At 39.4% G+C, this 21462-nt stretch overlaps 1 protein-coding gene across 2 annotated transcripts; it reads left to right on the top strand.

Moving 5' to 3' along the window:
- The first annotated feature begins 377 nt into the window (after positions 1-377).
- On the top strand, positions 378-7640 carry LOC135443309 (cytochrome P450 7A1). 2 transcript variants are annotated; one of them, XM_064703520.1, is made up of 7 exons: positions 378-464; positions 809-953; positions 2209-2449; positions 2804-3417; positions 4705-4835; positions 5708-5883; positions 6519-7640. In XM_064703520.1, the coding sequence occupies exons 2-7, from the start codon at positions 874-876 to the stop codon at positions 6816-6818; spliced, it is 1542 nt and encodes a 513-aa protein (XP_064559590.1). In that variant the 5' UTR covers positions 378-464; positions 809-873; the 3' UTR covers positions 6819-7640. The 2 variants fall into 2 exon arrangements, with proteins under 2 accessions (XP_064559590.1, XP_064559592.1); XM_064703522.1 differs by lacking the exon at positions 378-464 and adding an exon at positions 603-712.
- Positions 7641-21462: the final 13822 nt, after the last annotated feature.

The raw sequence follows: 21462 nt of genomic DNA, 5'->3' as shown, positions 1-21462 counted from the left end.
TTATGCCTTGGATGACTAATGGAACATCACGGTACCGGAGCTGCCTCCTTGATGGCTTGATGCCAGGTCTAGGAGCAAACCAAAGTTTGAATTCTCATAAGTCAACAACAGAAAGGAGAAAATATTTAGTGGGAAAATAAAAGGTGGTCCAAGGACAATGAAAAAAAATAAAAACCTGAAACCAGCGTGGTTGTCTAGATCTACTTTCCTTTTCTTCTTTGATTCACTCTATGAGTCTGTGAAAGACCATTTCTACCCTTTCTTCCAGACAAACATTGTTAGAGGAAGTAGGTCCACCTCCGCAGCCATCCCTTTGCCCAGCTGCTGAACCCGCCGCTCCCTCTTGCAGCGGCACTCCAGAGCCAGGGCAGCCCACAAGGAGAAGGGAGGGGAACAGGCTGGCAGCTGAAGGGCAGCACGGGCTGCAGCCACCAGCTAGCACAGCCTGAATCTCCTGGACACCGGTCAGTAACCATTTCATATATTGCTAAAGTTGAACTATAAACTGCAATTGGTAAATCTGCAGGATTCATCAAAATACACCTGGCTAACCTTCAAATTATCAACTATTACAGCTGTTTGGTTACTTTGGAACTGCTTCTGCTACGTGACATTAGCTCAAGGCCAGATCTGCAACTGTCTGCATCAACCTGGCAAAGCTTTCTGCAGAAAGGTGGCAGAGAAGAGAGGGAACAAGCTCTCTCCAGAAATGGTTAATCAATAGCTTGCTAGGTTGACTCAGTGCCATTAGATACAGTAGTGTACCCACTGTATATAAATTGTGATCTGTCTTCTGTTTCATTCTCAGTCATCTCTCCTGCCATCCTGGTAGTTACCCATTTTCCACTTGGAAGATTTTGGGCATTACCAGAAATGTTCCTGGCATCCTGGGTCTGGGGAACGGCAGTAATACTTTGTTGTGTGTCTTGGTTTCTTCTAGGGAGGAGGAGAAGGTAAGGACTCTTTCTGTAAAAGCATCTCAGTGTGCCTGGCCCTTATTTGTGTCAAATATCCTGTGTACATCACTAAAAGAACTGTAGTCAGACACATGCAGGACAGCATAGACAATGCTGTAGTTTGGTCTTTTGAGAGATTTATGTTCCAACCAAATTTTTGTGTATGAATTCTGCAATAATAGCGTATGGATGCCTAGAGGTAGCTGTGGATACAAATCTATGCATCAGGGAGGTAATTGAAATATTAATATGTATGTCCTGATTTCCTAATGTTCTGAGCTGTAATTTCACCTGTATTGTGATCACAGAGAATACCTACTTATATGTAATTATTGTTTAATACCTACTTACAAACATTTTTATATTATATCCAGTAACACAATTTAATACAGGTAATATTTATGTATGAGGTGTATTCCTTAAAAGCATTTTCCTACTGACACATTTATATAAGGAGCAAGTAATTTGCTTAACTCTTCTTATCTTTTAATTTCCGCAGTCATTTTCTAGTTTTATTTTTAAAAGTTTAATTTTAAAAAAGATGAAAATAATTAACTTCATTTACTGGAAAAACCAAAATATTATATGAAAGTTATTTCAGCAGTCAATGTCCTTATGCAGGAAAGCTGTTTCTACTTAAAAAAGAAAATAATTTAACCATATGCTTTGCTTTAAGTATCTGCTTAATTTACAGCATGTGCTTGATGACATGTCTGAAACACTAGCTCGTATGCTTACTGAGAATCATAGCAAAATTCCCATATTTTTGGAAAGATCTGGTCTATTAATGGGATATGCCAATAATAACAACCTTTCTATGCTAAAAAGTTTCTTTCCTTGGTATTTAAATTAAATTGTGGATAAAATTGTCCAAAAATGTATGAGATAGTATCAATGTGATGGATTATTTATTAATGTGACAATGTCATAACTGTGTGTTAGCTAATGGCAATAATTTTGCATTTGGACAGGTGAAAAATATACATCTGATCCAGGGAAAAGAAATATAATCAAACTGGTTTATTATGTATATTATTATGTCTATTAATAGTTAAATTGTTCTTTCTTATATAGCTTAGCTCTTTGAGGGGAGAAAAATTACTTGTAAATAAACTACTTACTTGTGATTTTTTTCTTTTTTTTTTTTTTCACATTACACAAAACCTACCATCAGTATTTTACATACCTGATAGTTCTGGAGAAGACATCCTTATGCATAATTTTAAATGGAGCTTTTGTTTGTGTTTTGTAGGCGGCAAGGTGAGCCACCACTTGAAAATGGGTTCCTTCCATACCTGGGCTGTGCCTTGAAGTTTGGTGCCAACCCCCTTGAATTCCTCAAAGAAAAGCAGAAGAAGCACGGCCACATCTTCACTTGCCATGTAGCAGGGAAATACATTCATTTCCTCACTGACCCTTTTTCATACCATGCGTTGATGCGCCAGGGAAAACACTTGGACTGGAAAAAGTTCCACTTTGCTACTTCTGCCAAGGTATTCCTGGTTTTAATATCTAACATGTGAAGTATCTGCTGGCATACCCAGTTAATCCCTCTAAACATAACTATGCCTTTGGATAATTATGGATTGGTTTCACATTTCTGCACTTTTACTGGTTTAAAATATTGAGGTCTTTTTTTTCCTCTTCCTAAATGGAAAAGAAATTTGCAGTGATTTGGATGCTCTAAGACTATACATTATTCTAAGACTGTACATTATTTTCTTACATTTGTTATCCTTCCCTCTAGTAAGCTATGAAGTTATACTTTGGCTTGTGTTTCTGTTAGACTTTATCGTCCAGGTAATGACAGGCCTTACTTATCATGCATACAATTTATTTTGTGACAGGCTTTTGGGCATGGTAGCATTGACCCAGCGGAGGGAAACACCACTGAAAATTTTCATCAGACTTTCATTAGAACCCTTCAAGGCAATGCCCTAGATGCCCTCATTGAAGCAATGATGGAAAACCTCCAGTATGTCATGCTGCAGTCAAGAGCACCTAAGCTTCAGTCTCATACCTGGGTGACAGAAGGACTTTATACCTTCTGTTGCCAAGTGATGTTTGAGTCTGGCTTTTTAACACTTTTTGGTAAAGAATTTAATTCAAATAATGACAAAAACCTATCATCAAAGCAGGAAACTGAGAGAGCTCATATCCTAAATGCCCTTGAAAACTTCAAGGAATTCGATAAGATTTTCCCAGCCCTCGTGGCAGGGCTGCCCATCCACCTGTTCAAAAGTGCCCACAGTGCACGTGAGAAGCTGGGAGAGGCCCTCCTGCACAAGAACCTCCTGAAAAGGGACAACCTCTCTGAGCTTGTCACCCTGCGCATGTTCCTGAACGACACCCTGTCTACCTTCGATGACATGGAGAAGGCCAAGACCCACGTGGCAGTGCTCTGGGCCTCTCAGGCAAACACCATTCCTGCCACCTTTTGGACCTTGTTCTATCTTCTTAAGTAAGTCCCTATTCTTCCTGCTCCCAAACAAGAAAAATATTTATCTTTCAGAAACCAATTCATTAGTACAGGCCAATTCCACTCCTTGATACCTCATCAGTGAGAAAAAACATGGTTTGCAGCAGAAGTGCTGTGTTGTTCAGGACTTCCACAGAAAAGACCTTCACCCATCTGAGAACAAGTGGTGGTAGCACAGAGCAATTCTTTAGAAACTCTTCTTTTTCTTGTTAAAGAACAGCACTCCAGGGCAATGCTACACTTTGTCAAGAAAGCTTTGGAGTAAATCTGCATGATATGACATTAAAAGTGCTAGTTACAGTCAAAACATTAATTGTATTAAAGGCTACAAATATAACTGGACACTTTTATACCATCTCACTAGAGCAGGCAAAATGAGGTTTAACTTCGTTATCGTTTTCACAGATACTTAATAGAAAATAATTTATATGTTGATAAATCCCACTGAAGCTCTACTGTAGATTGCACGTGCTGAGCTTGTTACTTGTGAGACAAGTGCACAGCTCAGATAATGCTATCAAATGTCCATTTTAGAGTGGGCCTTTCTGGATTATCTGCTTCAGCTAACACCTTTACTTATCATACCTACTTCCAATGCTAATTTTTGAGATTATTTAGTACTTTTTGCTCCAAGAATGCATTTGCTTTAGATTTTCTGAACTTGGGGTCTTTGAACACCCTGATTGTGCCTTCGTCAAGACAAAATTGGAGCCTCCTTTATTGTGTTGATATATTTCACCAAAGCTCATATATTCCATGTCTGGAAGAAAGGTTAGACAGTGAAGGGTACTATGTGGGCCCTTAGTATTAGGAAGATTCTTTTCAGCTAGACACAATATTGTCACAGCTGCCAGGATAAATGATGTTATAAAATTGATCTATAATCCTGTTTCTAACCTTTCTACCTGCAGTGGGGCCATTTCCTAATCTACAACTAGCTGGTTTTTTTCTTATTTTTGGCATTGCTTTTTAGTGCCAGTACTGTTTATTACCTGAATTACACACATCAGTTCTGTCCCACTTGTCATTGCAGACAAAATCAAATACTTGGGATTCCTTTATTTTTCTTTTTTTTTTCCTTTGAAGTTATCATACCTTTGCCAAGACATGAAAAAATGGAATTGCAGCATTTTGCTGCAACATTTTTATTTTAGAAGGTTGTGCTTGTCGGTCAACAAAATAAATTTTGGTCAGAAAGAAAGTTAATAGCAAAACCACTTCTTAAAGAATTTTTAAATTTATGTTATACCTTTTCTCTTTTGATCTTAGGAATCCAGAAGCAATGAGAGCAGCTACCAAAGAAGTGCAAAGTGTTTTGGAAAGTGCTGAAGAGAGTATCAGCTTAGATGGCAAACATATTTCCTTGAACCGGAAACAGCTGGATAATATGCCAATACTAGGTATGACTATTTTATGCAGGATTATTTTATGCAGAAATCACACTACAATTTCCATGGTCTTCTGTTTATTACCATATAAATGCTTGCTATAGAATTCCTATGGAATTAGCAAAGAAACAGGAGAACAGGAAACTATATGTTCCTTAACAGTAGCCAACACAACCAGGCTTCCTAATATTCCAGGTGGTATTGAGACTATCAAAATTCACATGAACAGCATTTTTTCATGGGTAATGGTATGTCTCAATAATCCTACACTGAACATAACATAGACACATGGATAATTCTGAGCAATATTTTGTTTGATTATGTCTTTAAATCAAATAAAAAGGTGTTGCCAAAACTTAAATCCCTATTCTTATCATGTGAAGCAATGTTTTCTAATACCATTACTTCTATTTCCTCTCAATATTTTTTAAATTATAATTTTCAGTACTTACAGAGAGTTGTTATGGTGCTGCTTTTTAACTACTGTTACTTAAAAAAAGAGTCAGCTAATATTGAAACAAAAACTTCCCACATTACTTTTTTTCTGAGTATGGGTTTCTATACAGGACCTCTTAAAGCTTCAGAAAATACTGCTCACTGCACTGTTTCTTTGTTATATTTTCACTTTTGAACATTCTGTTTCGTCCACTCTAAGCATTCTTTGTGGTGAAAGCAGATTAGGCTCTCAGTGGTATCTGCAAAAGGGATAGAAATGCTAAACAGAAATTAGAAAGATACTTTCTTAGGCATTTAGAAAGTTAATATTAAAATATTTCTTCTAATAAATCCAGGGTTTGATAATGGCCCTGAAATAGTTCAAAATCCATGACCTGCCCCCTGTTTCACTGTTTCCATGGCAATCATTCCTTGTCCTCTCCCAACAGACAGCATCATCAAGGAGGCGATGAGGCTCTCCAGTGCATCCATGACTTTCCGAGTGGCCAAGGAGGATTTCACTTTGCACTTGGAGAACGACTTCTACAACATTCGCAAAGATGACATTGTAGCTCTTTATCCTCAGCTGCTGCATTTCGATCCAGAAATCTATGCTGATCCCTTGGTAAGCATTTTTTTTGCAAACTGCATTGAACTTGGTGTTCTGGCAGAAGTTAACAGGCCTGTGGATAAAGCACTTATTGAGGTGCCCCATGGCTGGTTCTCTGTTGTACCCCAGACGATCCATTCTTACACCTGAAGATGTGATAACAGGAAACAAAACCAAATAAAGGCGGTGAAAGCAGTACCTGCAAAACATGTTTGAGTGCAACCAAAAGGTGTGCTATCAGCCTCAGACAGCCCTCTACTTACTGTCTTCCTCAGTGAGGGAAGATCACCATGATGAGGGTCTTTGAAGAAGGATAAGGAAAATAGTTTCCCAAAGGCAGGGAATTTGAATTCTTCCAGTTCTCCTTTCTCCTCTTACCACTTGAACAAGAATGCATGTTACAATCCTTATTTTTAGAGGTCAGGAAAGAAAAGGGGAGTTATCAGCAAAGAACCTGGGATCCTGTCCCACATAACAGAACTTCTCAGAGGCTACTCTTTCTAAAACAGCCCCATGGGGGATGGTGGTACTGTACGATGCTTACTGCTGGAGACATCCCTTTTCCAGCCTGCATTTTGTCTCTTGGCAGCTTTATCTGGCTTTTGGAGGTATCCTAATACCAAGGAACCCTTTTGTGTGTTTAATTGCAGACATTCAAATACGATCGCTTCCTGAACGAGAAGGGAGAGGAGAAGACCGACTTCTACCGGCACGGCCGGAGGCTGAAGCATTACTACATGCCCTTTGGGACAGGCATAGCCAAGTGCCCGGGAAGGCTCTTTGCTGTCCACGAGATTAAACAGTTTTTGGCTCTGATGTTTTCATATTTTGAGATAGAGCTTGTGGACAGTAATGTGAAGTGTCCCTCTCTAGACCAGTCCCGTGCAGGACTGGGTATTTTGCAGCCATCCAATGATGTTGATTTCAGGTACAGGCTGAAATGCTTATGAGTACATGTTTTGTATTATGCATATACACTATGTACTAGTAGTACATAAATACACTGTATATACTAACAGTACTAAATGCACTGTATAACATATGCTTTATATACATTTTATGTATATATGCAAATGAAATGCTTCAAGTCTTGGGGGAAAATATATGTAAAGATGCTACTGCACCATTTTAATGAAAAATGTGCACCAGCATGGTACCGGCATTCAGTGGGTTTAGTGCTCTCTTTTGATGCAAATGTTTCCCTTTTTACCAACCATTTTGAAAGTCAAGTTAAGGTTTTCCATTGTGTGTGTCCAGCATCCAGGTTTTTTTTTTGTCAGCAAATACTTTCCCACAGGTAGAATTTCACAAGCTAATTCATAATAATTTCAAAATTGTACTGCAGTTAAAATACAATCTTTTCTATAATTGAAATGTTGGGTGGGGGGCTGGGCCTCTTCACAGGTGAAATAAAGTTTTTGCTGTATAAAGGCAGATTCACAGTGGGAAGGAGAGAGTTTCCTGGGGAATTACGTTTATGGTTTTATGAAAAACTGGAAGAAGACTTGAAAAAAACCTACAGAAATATTCACGTTCAAGTGAAACCTCAAAACTTGTATTATATTCTTTGTAAGATACTTATTTTTAGAAAGTACTAACGGTGTTAAAATAAATTATATTGGCTGAACCAAATGCATCTCTAGACTGTTTGTTGTTTTAACATCTTAGCATTATCAAAGGTTTATGCACTCATCCAAAGCCACCCACACCAGTTTTAAACTAGCCAGCTCAAATACCAATATGGAGATAAATAAATATCTACCACATATTCACCAGTAGTTCAGGCTTCATTTAACCCCATTGCCTAAATTCCATATTCCATGAGCCTCCTTAGGTCTTTTTTCCTAGTCTAATTCCATTAAAGTTACCATGGGTAGTAGTGTGCCCACACATTTTATTTTCAGTGATGGCATGTCCATAAGAACCATTGTTTCAGGGTTAATATAATTTAGTTCTCTCTAATATCCCCGTCCTTTTCTGCTACAAGTGGTGGATGTATGTATGTATGTCTGTCACAAAAGTCCATTTTTAATGAAATTTCTTTGGTCTGAAAGAGAGAGCTTTCTTATAATTTGCTGATGAAAAGAATATATGGACTTAAACATTGTTTTTATCCTGCTTTTTTCCAAGAACTTTTGTCTGACCTTTTGTCCTTAACTCAAAAGTAAGCCTCGTGAGAGAAGATGAGATGCAGGACTATTTGATACTTTCACATTCTGGCAAGATATCCAGCCTAGATGATAGAACTGTTCCTAAATAAGGAATTTTTGATTGAGTTCTAGAATTACTTTGAATTATCTATTCTTTTTAACTCTCACATCCACCACGCTAAATATTCAAAGGTTAATAAAAAGATTATGCAGCATGTGCATAACACTTTATTTTTTGTGCAAGACACATTTATTATCTGTGTGTTGTCTTTGTAATTTTATTTAATCTTTTTGCATTTTCAAAGGAGAACAGAGAACACCAATTTCGTGCACCATGTATAATATTAAACAATTATGTATAATACAAGGAGGGTTGAATTATTACTTTGGTTCTCTTGGGAAGGGTAGTATCCAGTACAGCTTGTTTGCACACTTCTGCCAATTATATTTTGTATGATTCATATAAATTATAATATATTCAATGTAAACTAATTTGGAGAGTGAATGCAAGCCTAACATGTGCCCTGATACTTGTTTTTATCATTAGAGTATCTGCTCCTTATTTCTTAAATAAATCCTGCTTGAAACAGCAGTTTTTGAGGGCAGCAAGGCTATGCAATATTTTAAGAAAAATACACTTCCTTGAAGAAAAGGAATTCAACATGGAAAACAACAGAAAAGAGATAAGACAACTGCTAAACTAATTCTAGGTTGCATCAAACATTATGCCTCTTTTACATCCCATTGTCTGCTTCAAACCAACTGCCCCAGACTTTTCTGGCTGTGGTTTAAGGGTTCTTGTGAGTTCCTTTGGTCAATGAGAGATTGAAGTATTCAGTAGCTCCTCAAGCTGATCTGGCTTTCAGCTTCCCAAGAGTGGGAGGATAATGGACGATTGGTGAGGAAGATTGGTGAACATGGTCAAATGGCTTGCAAGCTGAGGTGTCAAAAGCCACGTACATCATAGCAGTTATTGTTTAGCCTCATGTGCTGGACAACACCTGTGTTCAGATAACACAGTCCTGAGATAGATTTAGAGGTATCCTGTTGAGCATAGGTGAGATTCCTGTCCTGCTGTGGGAACAATCAAACTGTAGTAAACTACACCTGCGTGAATCCCTGATATAGAAGGAAAAAGAGAAGGTTTGGTGATCCCCTAGCACTCAGAGAGCTCCATGGTGCCTGCATCCCTGCCTGTGTGCCTCTGCCTGGATGCTGCTTTGGGAATCCCCCCACTGGCATCACGATTTAAACCCAGACAACAACCAAGCACCAAACAGCCAGTCACTCACTCCCCCAGCAGTAGGATCAGGGAGAGAATCAGAAGGGTAAAAGCTAGAAAACTTGTGGTTTGGTTTTAACAAAACCAAATTTTCTCTCCATTTCATCCATGCTGTTTTGTTTGTTCCTGTGTCCTGCCTGAGCTGGTTCACACACCAAGGAATACTTACAATAAAGAGCTCAGGGGAAGGTAAAAATGTCAGAGGATCACCCCACAGATTAAAGTCCAGTTCTGAACACTGTGGAGAAAATACTGACTAAAGTGCAGAATCACCACAAGCTGGTGGAAACCAGCACTGTCACAGACAGGGCCCTGCAAGGGTGGCTCAGGAGCTCCTGCCCAAACTCCTGTGGCACCATGGTCCTCCCCACTCAGCCTGGGCCAGTCCTCTCGTGCTGGGATAGCAGCTCTCCATGGATGGCTGGACCACATCACCTGTAGATTGATATGCAGTGTATAGAACAGAGGCAACCAGTCCTTTCTGCTCAGCTCAGGACTCCTGTAGCCTGAGGATGATAAAACATGTCTGCAGGGGACTCTTCTTTTTCAGATTGATCTCGTGTTATGCAGATGAAAAGACCCAGTATAAGCCCCTAAGTATGCTTCCACTTTGTGACAAAAGACACACAGATGAACTGTTTGAATAGCTTGGATATGGATTTACTGTTTTTTTTCTTAATATATATTGGGCTACATATACAAGTATTTTTGTTTACTGCTGTAGCTGCTAATTTTCTAACCTCAGTTAAACCCCTATTAAGGGGGTTGCACAGATGCAAGTGAGGGGAGAAAAGAAAGTACAAGGTCTGTGGCACTATGCCTCAGCTAATGTAATCAAATACTTCAGCAATCAATACTCATCTGCCTTGCCAGGGTCACAAACACCACAAGGTTATACCAGGGCAATTCTTTCTGCTGCCTCTCCTAAAAGCAGGACTTGTATTAAGACAGGAAAACAAAGAAAAATAATACTAAAACCATAAGAGCTATTAGAAATGTATTGGACTGGCCCGGGCTGGTAATGAGCAGGCAGCCTCTGCTGTGGGCTGTGTGAGTATTTCACATTTTATACTTACTATTTAAAATGCATGGAGAGGTAGGGGCAGAAGAGGAGCACAACCTCAGCCTCCAGGTGGGCACCCTAACCATTAGGATAGCTCAGGCATTTTTCTCAGGGAATTTGTAGCGTGTTTTCTCAAAAAAAAAAAAAAGAAAGTAACAGACTCAACAGGATGATTTGCATGACTTCCTGACAGTGCCCTTAGAGCCAAAGTGCTCTCTTAGTTGAGAGAAGATTCAATTTCAGTTTGGGATTGCAGTCCCTGAGGAAGTTAGTGAGTTCATTCTCTCCCACACCCCCAGGGACAGCTCAATGCTTGTGGTTGTCCTGTATAGGGTGAGTAAGAGTGAGGGATAACTCTTGAGGAACACAGAAGTGTAACATAGATTAGGCACATCAGGGAAATTAAATGTTCAGATTTTTTTGGACCCAGATTAGCTGGACATTGGGCTGGTCAGATGCCTCTGAACAGTGCTTTGGGGATTAGGAGCAAGGCTGGCTGAGTGAGACCACATGGCTCAAAAGCCAGAAGAAGGAGGGTGAGCATTTTGGGTGAGCAGATTGAACCTAGGCAGTGAAATTGTTCTAGAGTTTTTTCAGGTTAAAAGAAATCTTTACTGATCATGGAGATCTTGGAAGTGACATGGTGACCCTGCTAATGAAACATGACACCATGTCAGAAAACAAGACTGTTTTACAGTTCTGAAACCATGCTGGCCACAGCTGTTGTAACAGAGCTGAGTTCAGGCAGCCACTCCTCAACATGTCAAAAGTGGTTTTGAGCATAGATTTTTCAACCCTTCTTCAATTTTTTTTTTATCTTACTGTAAGAATATCGGGATAAACTGGTATTTCTATTATGAGACTTCTTATGCAAGTTTCTGATAAAATAAAAGGGGAAGCAAAAAGAGGAAAAATCATGGGATAATTTTTCTGAAGGCATGAAATACATTTTAGAGATAACTATTGCTTAGCTGATGATAGCATGCTTCAATTTGTTCAGGGTCTTGGTCTAAACAGAGAGCTGTGGCACCATAAATAGGTATTTGCCATTTATGACCTGCACAGAGTGTTCTATCTGAAAGTCAACAGGCTGAAGGTTGGACCATGATCTTCTGATGCTCCTGCTCATTGTAGGGAATTAGACTACATGACCTTCCCATCCAAATTATTCTATGATTCTATGGTTCTATTATCTACTCTCATTTACACCACCAGCTCCACGCAGTTAAAGAACAGGCAGATGAGGCTTGATCATAATTATGTTTAGCTGCATACAGCGGTTTTGATTGTAAAAGCAGTGATTGCCTCCTAATAACCTTAGAATTAAATAATAAAAAGGTTACATACTATTAACAGAAGTGCTATCAGTGTAAATACCCACCTTGCTAACTCTTGTTTACTTTAATTTGCTTTCTGCCAAGACAGACAACTCTGTGGGAGACACTCTTCAAATCAAATGATCTTCAGTGACCCGTGAGTCATGAAGGGAGAGAGAGGTCACTTCAGAACACTTCACTAAAGAGCCATAGATTTTTAAAATGAAAAGATTTTACACTTAAATCACCTATAAATAAATTCCTGTGGGTTCCAATTATCTTTTTAAAGGTAACAGTAATTGCTAAAATTTGTCTCATCAGATAGCAGGATCCCACAGAAATTTTGAAAGATTAGCACACCTTGGCCGGCTGAATCTCTGTTGTTTTGAGAACTCTTTAGTGTGACTGGCCATGTGATTATTTCTCAGTAACATTTGTATAACAGTCAACTGAAAAAGGATTGGAAAAGGCTGCAAGTAACTGCAGACTTGAGACATAAAAACACCCAGAGGAAGAACATTAAATACCATAGGCTGGAAGAAGTCAAACTAGAAGCCACTTCACTGTAGGTATGGAATGAGCTCCCCTTTACCCAGGGCAAGAACAAGCAGAGCTTCCTTGGGATGCAAGGTTCCTAAGGAACAGACTTGCTCTCAGAGGTGCTCAGCAGCTTTCAAAAAACCAGCTGGTTTTGTGTTGGGCTCTGGAGGGCTTTGGGAGGCCTCCCTGTTTGTGCCAGCTGCAGTAAGCACCCTGTGCAGAGTGCTGGCAGGCAGGAGCACAGAGTCAGTCCCTGCTGTCCCCAGGATGTGCCTGTGGCTCTGCCAGCTGCTCCGGGCCAGACTCGCCTCTCACTGGGTTTGGAGAGAAACAGCACCAGACCCCTCCTCATCTCAGCGTGTGTTCCATATGGACACCTGGACTCTAAAGGTAAGCCAGATCCTGCGAGGGAATTGGAGGCAGATACAAACACTTTGTGCCTGTGAAAAAAAAGCTCTGTTCCTCCCTTACTGAGAGCTTCCATGTCTGGTTTGAGGCACAGGGTGAGGAACATTGGCCCAAGGGTTGAATCACCAGGCAAGAGGGGAACTGGGCCTTGATGACCTGCAGTGACCTCAGCTCTGCTCTTTAATGATAATCACTCCTCAGGCTGAGGGAAAGACTTCTCTGCTTCATGCTACATTTCAGCTTGACTGCTCTGCCCAAGCAAGCAAAACCTTGGAAAGGTAAATAGTTAAGGGAACACTCCCTAAAAATACATCCTCCACATTGAAAGGAGAATTTCATGGCTATTTTTTTTCTTCTTGGAACAAGGAATAATGTCCTTATAAGGATGAAAAGCTGATGTTAAAAACAACAGGGAGAGCCATTAATGATGCAATCACATGAGTTGTGTTCACTGTGCCTCATACTCTTGGTACATTAGCTTCTTACACGTGTTATTTAGACACAGCAAACTCGGCTAAACAGACCAAAACAACTGTTGTCCATTGAAGTTCCATGTCTGCACTTAGAAGAAATTCTCCTGTGTCTGGAAAGAGATTACAGTCAGAGGACTGTCCCTAAAACCCGTTGATTTAATAATCCTGTGAATTTGCAGAAACCATAGCCAGAGAATAGGGGTGCTGGATGCAGATATAAGATGAAGACCACACTTCAGAGGTGTCTGCAGATGAGGTTCCTAGGGAAGCACTGCAGTGCCACAAGAGAGTTGCCTGGCTGCAATTCAGAGGACTCCAGCTCCCTGCTGATATTCATGGCACAGGCAGAGCAGAGGTGAGAGATGAAGGCCAGCACCATCTTGCCCCATTAATGATTTCTAAAGCTAAATGGTAGCAAAAATTCCTTGCTTATTCCTCAGCCTTCACTGTTAAGAATATTTTTACAATCATTTTTTATTACTGATATCATTTCCACACAGATAAGAACTTGGTATAAGAATTGTACAAACACAGAACCAAACCACCACGCTTCTCCCAGGGATGTCACAATCTAAGGAAAAGACAAAGGTGAAACCACCCATCTAGAAGAGGGCAAGGAATGAATGAGGCAGCATTGCCAAATGACAGCTGGTGGTCTGAAGAGCCCAAGAGGTTGGTTAAGGTCAAGGGTATCACTGACACCAAAGCAACTTGATCTGGTCAGATCTAAAACACTAGAATTGGGTAGTTAATACCAGATGACAGAGACATCAGGATTAAGGTATAAAGCTCCTTGGAAGCAAAAAAAATTAAATTTGGTGCTATAAAGAATTCAGGATAAGGTAGGAATGGAGGAGGGATGACAGCACGGAAAAATGCTCTTTGTGGCAAAAAGAAGTAGCAGGAGAGGAGGACAGCACTGGAAAATTACTGCAGCACAAGGAGGAAACACTTGGCTGAATGTTTGTTAGGAGAATGGCTATGGAAAGCTGTATCTTATCAGCAGTTATGCAGAAGGCAACACAACATTTGAAGAAGGACACAGACAGTGACAGAGATTGCTGATGGGTGACCAAGGGGGAGTGAGGATGGGGTACTGATTTTGAGTCTTGAGCCCAACTGCAGACGTTGTGAAGCAGCATCGCTTGAGTGAAGCAGATATAAACTCAATTGATGAGGAGCCAGAACAGCACTTCAAAGCAGTGCTCCACAATGTGATTTTTTTAATGTGCGTTCATCAAGCTGTGAAGCAAGAAAGGAACAGAACGTGAACAGCACAAAAATAAGTTTGCATTAGGTAACAACAATATTTAGGGAGGAACAAAAGGTTAAGGGAGGGCATGACAGGGTGGCTCTGAGGAGGTACAATAGGGATGGAGTCAGAAGATGAGGAGAAGAGGTCTGCAAGAGCATGGTTCAGTGGAAACCATGAATCTCAATTTCCAGAGTAGACCTCAGACAGACCCTATTCCAAAAAGTTACTCTGTAAATAAAATAAAACAGGCTGAATCCACATGCATGTACTATGCAAATATTTGCCACCACTCTGATCAAAGTAATTAGGTGATAATGTCCAGCCTTGAAACTGGCCTTGAACAGCGTTTATTAAGGTGTTCCACTACTACAGCTATTGCTAAAGATCAGTACATCAAAGTGTACCATCAATCAGCCTTGAACCTTGTGCAGAGGACTGCCGCTGAGCCATACAGAGTATAATGTATCTGGAGCCTGGCAAATAAGATACGCATGTAGCCACTATTATAATTTATGTATTGTCAAAAATATGCTGGATAACAAGAGGTAGCTAAAAGAATACAAGATTTTACTGCTTCTTATGCTTATCTGGGGAATAATTCTAATATTTTTGAGGCAAGGTTTTTTCATAACCTAAGAGACTTTATTTCTAGTTCCTAATTTCAGTGTAATAGTGATTTTTGTAATGAGTATGTGGTAAGAATACGAGAAAGGGAAATAATGGGTGTCATATTGAAACTATGCTGTAGTCTGAAAAATATTAAGTTTGTGCCGCCAAAGACTACAGGAAAATAAGATTAAAAAAATATTTAAAGTCCTGTTTTGAGAGTGACAGACACTCAAAATAAGAGTCAGTTCACAGGTTATGAAACATGAATTAAGTTTCAAAATTCATACAGACAGCGGAGATCTGGCCAGCACATGCAGGCAACTGAACACCAGCAGCTGCCAAAGTATGTGGTGTTACTTTAGGGTAAACCAAAAAAATCTCTAAATTGACATGATGGCACTCACAAGGGGTTTGACTCATTTGTCCCCACACAGGAAGCAAAGGCACTGAAATACCCTGCAGTAACCCATGCATTTCTAGGCTCCCTTCATGCAGGCTTACGTCCCTAAAGTCAGGTGTTGAGTCTGTCGACCTCATGGAGCCTTCAGAAACTGAAAAGCTCCAGGAATCTGGCTGTGGGATAGCTGCCTGATCAAGCCCTAAACTTCTACTGAACAGAATGGGAGCTAGAATTTTGCCCGTACAAAAATGTGCACAAGTAGATACCTACATTTAAGTGACCTAACCTTTGAACTGAATCCCATTCTCAGAGTTTTGAGGACCATCAAAGAAATGCAAGCTCTGAACTCAGTTTTGGTCATCAGCTTTCAAAACTAAATTTTTATATCAACAGGAACAAAAGCTATTGCGCATGTAAATAATAAAACTGCCCTGGAGATTTCTGCTCTTGCTTATACCCTGAAAGGAGGTCCTGGAGAGACAATGTTTTTGGTTAAGGAATTGTATCATGCAATTTTTATATAAACTAGGCAAGTCAAGATTGCACCTATCTCAAAAATAGTTTGGTCAACAATTTCTGAGGGAAAAATGGAAATTGTAACCACTCAAACCAGCCGTACAGGATTCATATTTCCTGAAATACAAATTTCAATTGCAAATAAGAAAATTAATTCTTTCCTTCTGTTCTATTCAAAATGACACATTCCTGGTTTTCTTCCATTTAAAAAGCTTTCATTTCAAAATTACTTCAAGTTAAACGATTAAAAGATGGAAAACATATGATTTTATTTAAATTGATCTATACTGGCTGTCAAAATGTTTTGGTTTGCTGAAAACTCTGACATATTTGACTTAGGTCAAATCTACTAAATGGCTATAATCCAATTCTTTCTGGAATTAATTATTTTCATAATTTCCCTAGTAATTAAAAATTCTTTTCAATCTTACTGATAGAACTGTTAACTTTCTGCTACCAGGCACTCATGTATTGAAACCAAAGAAAAACTCATACAGTATTTACTTTCAAAAATATTTACCAACCAATTATTTGGAGTTCTTACACAGTAAAAGTTCCCCAAGACACTTAGCACTGGTTTGCTTCCTGTCTTGTCAATATCAAAAGGCACTTAATCTAAAACTTTCACCACAGGAAAAGAAATCATTGTGTATTGCTCTTGAAATTGTCCTCTATAACATTTAGAATAAGGACAGAGAGTAACTTTGTATATTTCTGTTAACTTGAATGAACAGAAGAGATGTATCTGAGCAGATTCCAAAAATGATTTTCCATCTATTGTTGTACGCACAAATACAGATCCAACAAACTAGAGAGACGTTTCTGTCTGCTGATATTAAATTTTGGTATGCAGTGTCTCATGACTATCACAGCCATAAGGCACAAAGCAGTTGGTGAGGCAGATGTTGCACAAACCATTTACAATAAATATTCAGGTGCAGTGCTGCATCTTGGCTTTCTACTTTAAAATATAACAGAAAAGACCAATTCCCAAATTCCTAATCACTGTCAAATCAAAGTCACTGACTGGTATCTTATAATACTACATTTTTTGTTTTCTATTTATTTTGATACACTTCTACACATTAACATTCTTTGCTGCACAGAAATTTTATTAATTTACTTGCTTATGCAGAGAGCAAAAGAAAACAGTCTCAGAAGGTAAAAATACAGAAGGTAAAAAACAGAAGGTAAAAAAATCCTGTCTTGCTCAGCTCATAGATGCGTGTCAAATCTACTTCCATGGTTACTTCTTCCCCCTCAAAGAAATTACATTCATTAATCATATAATTCAAATAAATAATTCTAAAGAAACCAGAAGAAAACTGGAAAATTCTTTTTGGTAAGAATTGTACCCTAAATCTCACTGGTATACAATAAAAACTAAGTCATATTTAAAAAGTTCATGAAGTCATGATTCTAAGAGCAAAGATTATGTTTTAGTCTTCGAGGTCATTCCCTTTCTTAATGACTATTCCCAACATTTGTGAAACAAAGGGAAAGAAATCCTTCTTCAAAGAGTTGTCACTGGTGACAGTGGTCCCAACAGGTCCCCACACCTTTATCTTCCCATTTGACCTGTGCATCACATCTTTTTCCTCTGCCAGGCAATTCATAGACTCATAGACCAGTTTGAGTTGGAAAGGACCTGGAAGATCATTTAGTCCAGATGCCCCTCTAAAATAAGCTGGGTCATTTTCAACTACATGAGAGCCCAGTCCAGCCTGACTTTGAATGTTTCCAGGGATGGGGCATCTACCACTTCTCTGGGTGTCCAGTTCTGGTGTCTCACCACCCAGATCAGAAAAAAATTTCTTCATCTCTAGTCTCCTCTTTTGGTTTAAAGACTTTACCTCTTGTTCTCTTGCAACAGGCCCTGCTAAAATGTCTGTCTTCATCTTTCTTACAGGCCCCCTTTAAGTACTGAAAGACTGCAAGGAGGTCTTCCTGGAACCTTGTCTTCTCCAGGCTGAACAACCCCAACTCTCTCAGACTGCCTTCATAGGAGAGGTGCTGTCTCTTTACTTTTGTGGCCGTTCTTTGAACTCACTCCCCATTCCTGTGCTGAGGACCCCAGAGCTGGACACAGCACTTCCAGGTGAGGTCTCCTGAGAGCAGAGTGGAGGGGCAGAATCACCTCTTCTTTTGATGCAGCCCAGGACATGTTTGGGTTTCTGGGCTGTGAATGCACATTGCTGGATCCTGCCTAGCTTTTCATCCACCAGCACTCCTCAAATCCTTCCCCATAGAGCTGCCCCCAATGCCTTCATGCCCCAGCCTGTGCTAGTACCAAGGGTTGCCCTCATGCAGTTTTGTGACCCTGCACTTGGCCTTGTTTAACCTCTGATGCAGTGCTCAGAGGAAGGTCACAAAAAGTCATTTGCTGCTCAAGATTTGCTTTGTTTTGTTTGCCTTTTAACTTCCTTATCTATAAAACCCATTGGATCACAGGATGAGAACAAATTCCTGCTGACTTCTACAGCAATTCCATCTGTTCTGCTTTAGAACACAGAGGAACAAGAAAAAATAAAAGAAAAACAATAGAAAGGGGAAGTTCTCCCAGGTTGCACTATCTGCAGTTTTTAGCATGTCACGGGTTGACAGATCAGCTGCAATGATGGCTGAAACCACAATTACTGGGGTAAAACTGGGGAGGTAATACTGCCAAAGTGCCCTGAACTTAAGTTAAACATGATAATTGTCCACTTAGTCAAAAAAAGTGAAAAGACAATCAACATCTTTGATGTGAAAAATTTAGCTTAGCTATGGGGGAAAAAAAGTGCAGAGTGTAAAAAGCAGAATCCATTAGTGATGACTGAATGAAAAGTGACAATCTTTCATTACTGAGTTGAGGAAGAGTTATTTTCCTCTATTTTAATATATTTCTTCCAAATAATTTCTTAAATATGGACAAAAATATAGTTCTCAGAAAGAAGGTGAATCCTTGGAATATAAGCTGGAATATAAATATCAGCCACACAAGCACATCATTACTTGAGCAGAAGCATTAGCTGCAGAAGTCCAAATAAAATGGATGAGGTGCAACATAATAGATGAGATCCTGACAGTATAGAATGAAACTTTCTTGTCAGAAGATTCCCTCAGTTTCAGTAGCAGGTGCTTAAGAAGGCAAGAATAGGAAAAATGGAATGACATTTATCAGAGATGGGCAGCTGCCTTCATGGGAAGTATGGATTGAAATCTCTGTGGTGCTAAGATAGCTGGAGTAAGAAAGGAGTGTCTTTCATTGTCACTCACATCTGTTGAAGGTTCTCTAGGAGAAATACCTGATATGAATTATAATCTATTCCTCCCTCAGAACATGAAGATAAAGAAAGGAGAAAGGAACATCCACCTAGTCATTTGCCAGGACCATAATTACATAGTTATGGGTTTTTTTAACTCTGTGTTGCAGGAATTGAATATCCTTGTAAGTATGATCAAGCTTTCTATAACAATGCTACAGAATCTCAATTTCAGTGAATATATTACAAAAATATTACAAAAAAGCACATTATTGACTCTCACATTTTTACTCTACAGGAAAGAGACTGATTTGCTCATCTAAGAGTATCATGGAATCATAGAAAGGTTTAAGTTGGAAGAGAGCTTAAAAATCATCTAGATTCCAAACCACCTGCCATGGGCAGGGACATCTTCCATAAGTCCCCATCCAGCCTGGCCTTGACCACTTCCAGGAATGGGGCATTCACGACTTCTCTGGGCAGCTTGTTCCTGTGCCTCACCTCTCTCACAGAATTGGAATTAGAATTAGATGCTCTAATTTCTTCTAACTTCTTCTAATATGCAATCTAAACCTACCTTCCATGTGAAGCCATTCCCCACATCCTGTCACTCCCTGCTATAATGAGTCCCTCTCCATTATTCCTGAAGGCTCCCTTTGGCTATTTGAAGGCTGCAATTAGGTCACCCCAAAGCCTTCTCTTTTCCAGGCTTAACAATCCCAGTTCTCTGTCTTTCCTCCTAGGAGAGGTGCTCTATCCCTCTGATCATCTTCTTAGCAAGTCTATTAGCTAAAAGTATCTTTCTTAATAATAAAGACATCTCACTATTTGAACAGCACTTAATAAGTGGTTAGTGTACTTGTACAAAGCCAGCAGCACTCTCTGAGCTTGGAAAGGCTACTGTTCTAAGAAAACTCATAAAATTAAATGTGTGTTTGTTGGTGGCCTTGACTATGAGTAAAGGCCATCTGGAAATCACTGACTTCGGGTCAGCTCTACCTTCTCTGCTTGCGCAGTCGGTTGGGAAATAGCACCCACAGAGACAGCAAAGGCAAACAGACCTTGCCAGGTCGACATGTTCTGATACTGGATATCAGTCAAAGCAGTAGGAGCTACAGCTGATGGGAACAATAATGAACATGAATCTCATCTTTTATTGTTTCCAAGTTTTATTGCAGTAGGGCCTGAAGATTGCAACTACAACAAGGCAGCCACTATTTATGCTGAGAGACATGAAACCAGCCACAAAAATACCTAGGATGAAAGCATTGAACATAAAGTTCATTATTCCCATAGGTGCCTACAAGCAGGCCAATAGGAATTGTATAGAAAGACAGAATTTAAAGAGATTTTCTATATGTGCCCAAAATAATGTTTAGATGAATAAATGAAAACCTCTGTGTGGAAGAGGCCAGTGCAGGTTAGAGAAGAAACATGAATAGTCAAAGTTCCTCCAAAATCCTTTCAAGGTTTAGTTTTCTCACATTTATTTATTTGGTGACACTATGACTTACTCCACATCCTTATTATATACATGATCTAAGCTTCTTTCTTAACTTGGGCCATGAGATACTATTACAAACACACAAAACTCAGACAGAACTGGACTCCAAAGGCCAGGCTTTGTAATAACAGGAATACAGAGCATAGTAGCTAAGTCAACCTTACATATTATTGAGTCCCTATGGTGGCAAGGTGTGTGTGGTTTATCCAAACTTTTCCAGTCTTAGGATTTAAGAGTGAGGGGGAGGAAAATGTAAGACTGAACCCTGAGCAGATCCTTTTAAGGTCTAATTGTCTGATCTCTCCAGTTCTTTCAGCAAGCAAATTCGGGTTTACAATTTTTTGTGTAGTGACCAAGGTTACCAAGCAGTTGTGACCTGGTTTAAGGTCGGTGTCTCTTCCCATGAAATACAGCTTTCAGGAATTGGCCTTAGAAAATGAAACAAATTACTAGACTATAAGAGCAGGAGCAAATAATTTAATAAAAAACTTTTTGACACAACCATTTGCCTATATCCACTTATGCTCCCTCCTCTGCTTTCAATGATTCCTTTTAGATGACAGGATTTGAGGGCTATGGGAAGAAGTCCCGCATTAATAACAATATGCAGAATATAATTTTATAGTTAAAAGAGGTGAAAGAATACATGGGAAAACAGTATCAAAACAAGAGAACCAATACTAAAAAAGTGATAAATAAATCAGTGGAAACTACTATTGACATGTATTGAGATACTCATTCATGGACAAAGATTGGTAGCACTTTTCTGCATTCAGAGACAGAGTGTTCTCTATTGAAAATTTCTCAGTTTCTTATGCTAAGAATCAGTTTGC

Source organism: Zonotrichia leucophrys, chromosome 2, assembly GCF_028769735.1.
Source record: "Zonotrichia leucophrys gambelii isolate GWCS_2022_RI chromosome 2, RI_Zleu_2.0, whole genome shotgun sequence".
In the NCBI taxonomy this organism is placed as follows: Eukaryota; Metazoa; Chordata; class Aves; order Passeriformes; family Passerellidae; genus Zonotrichia; species Zonotrichia leucophrys.
This window is presented reverse-complemented; position numbering and strand designations above follow the sequence as displayed.

Excerpts from the sequence above, each read along its gene's own strand:
- LOC135443309 (XM_064703520.1), top strand. The coding sequence starts at position 874 with ATGTTCCTGGCATCCTGGGTCTGGGGAACGGCAGTAATACTTTGTTGT. Across the intron at positions 954-2,208 it reads CTTCTAGGGAGGAGGAGAAG|GCGGCAAGGTGAGCCACCAC; the intron begins GTAAGGACTCTT and ends TGTGTTTTGTAG. Across the intron at positions 4,836-5,707 it reads GGATAATATGCCAATACTAG|ACAGCATCATCAAGGAGGCG; the intron begins GTATGACTATTT and ends CTCTCCCAACAG.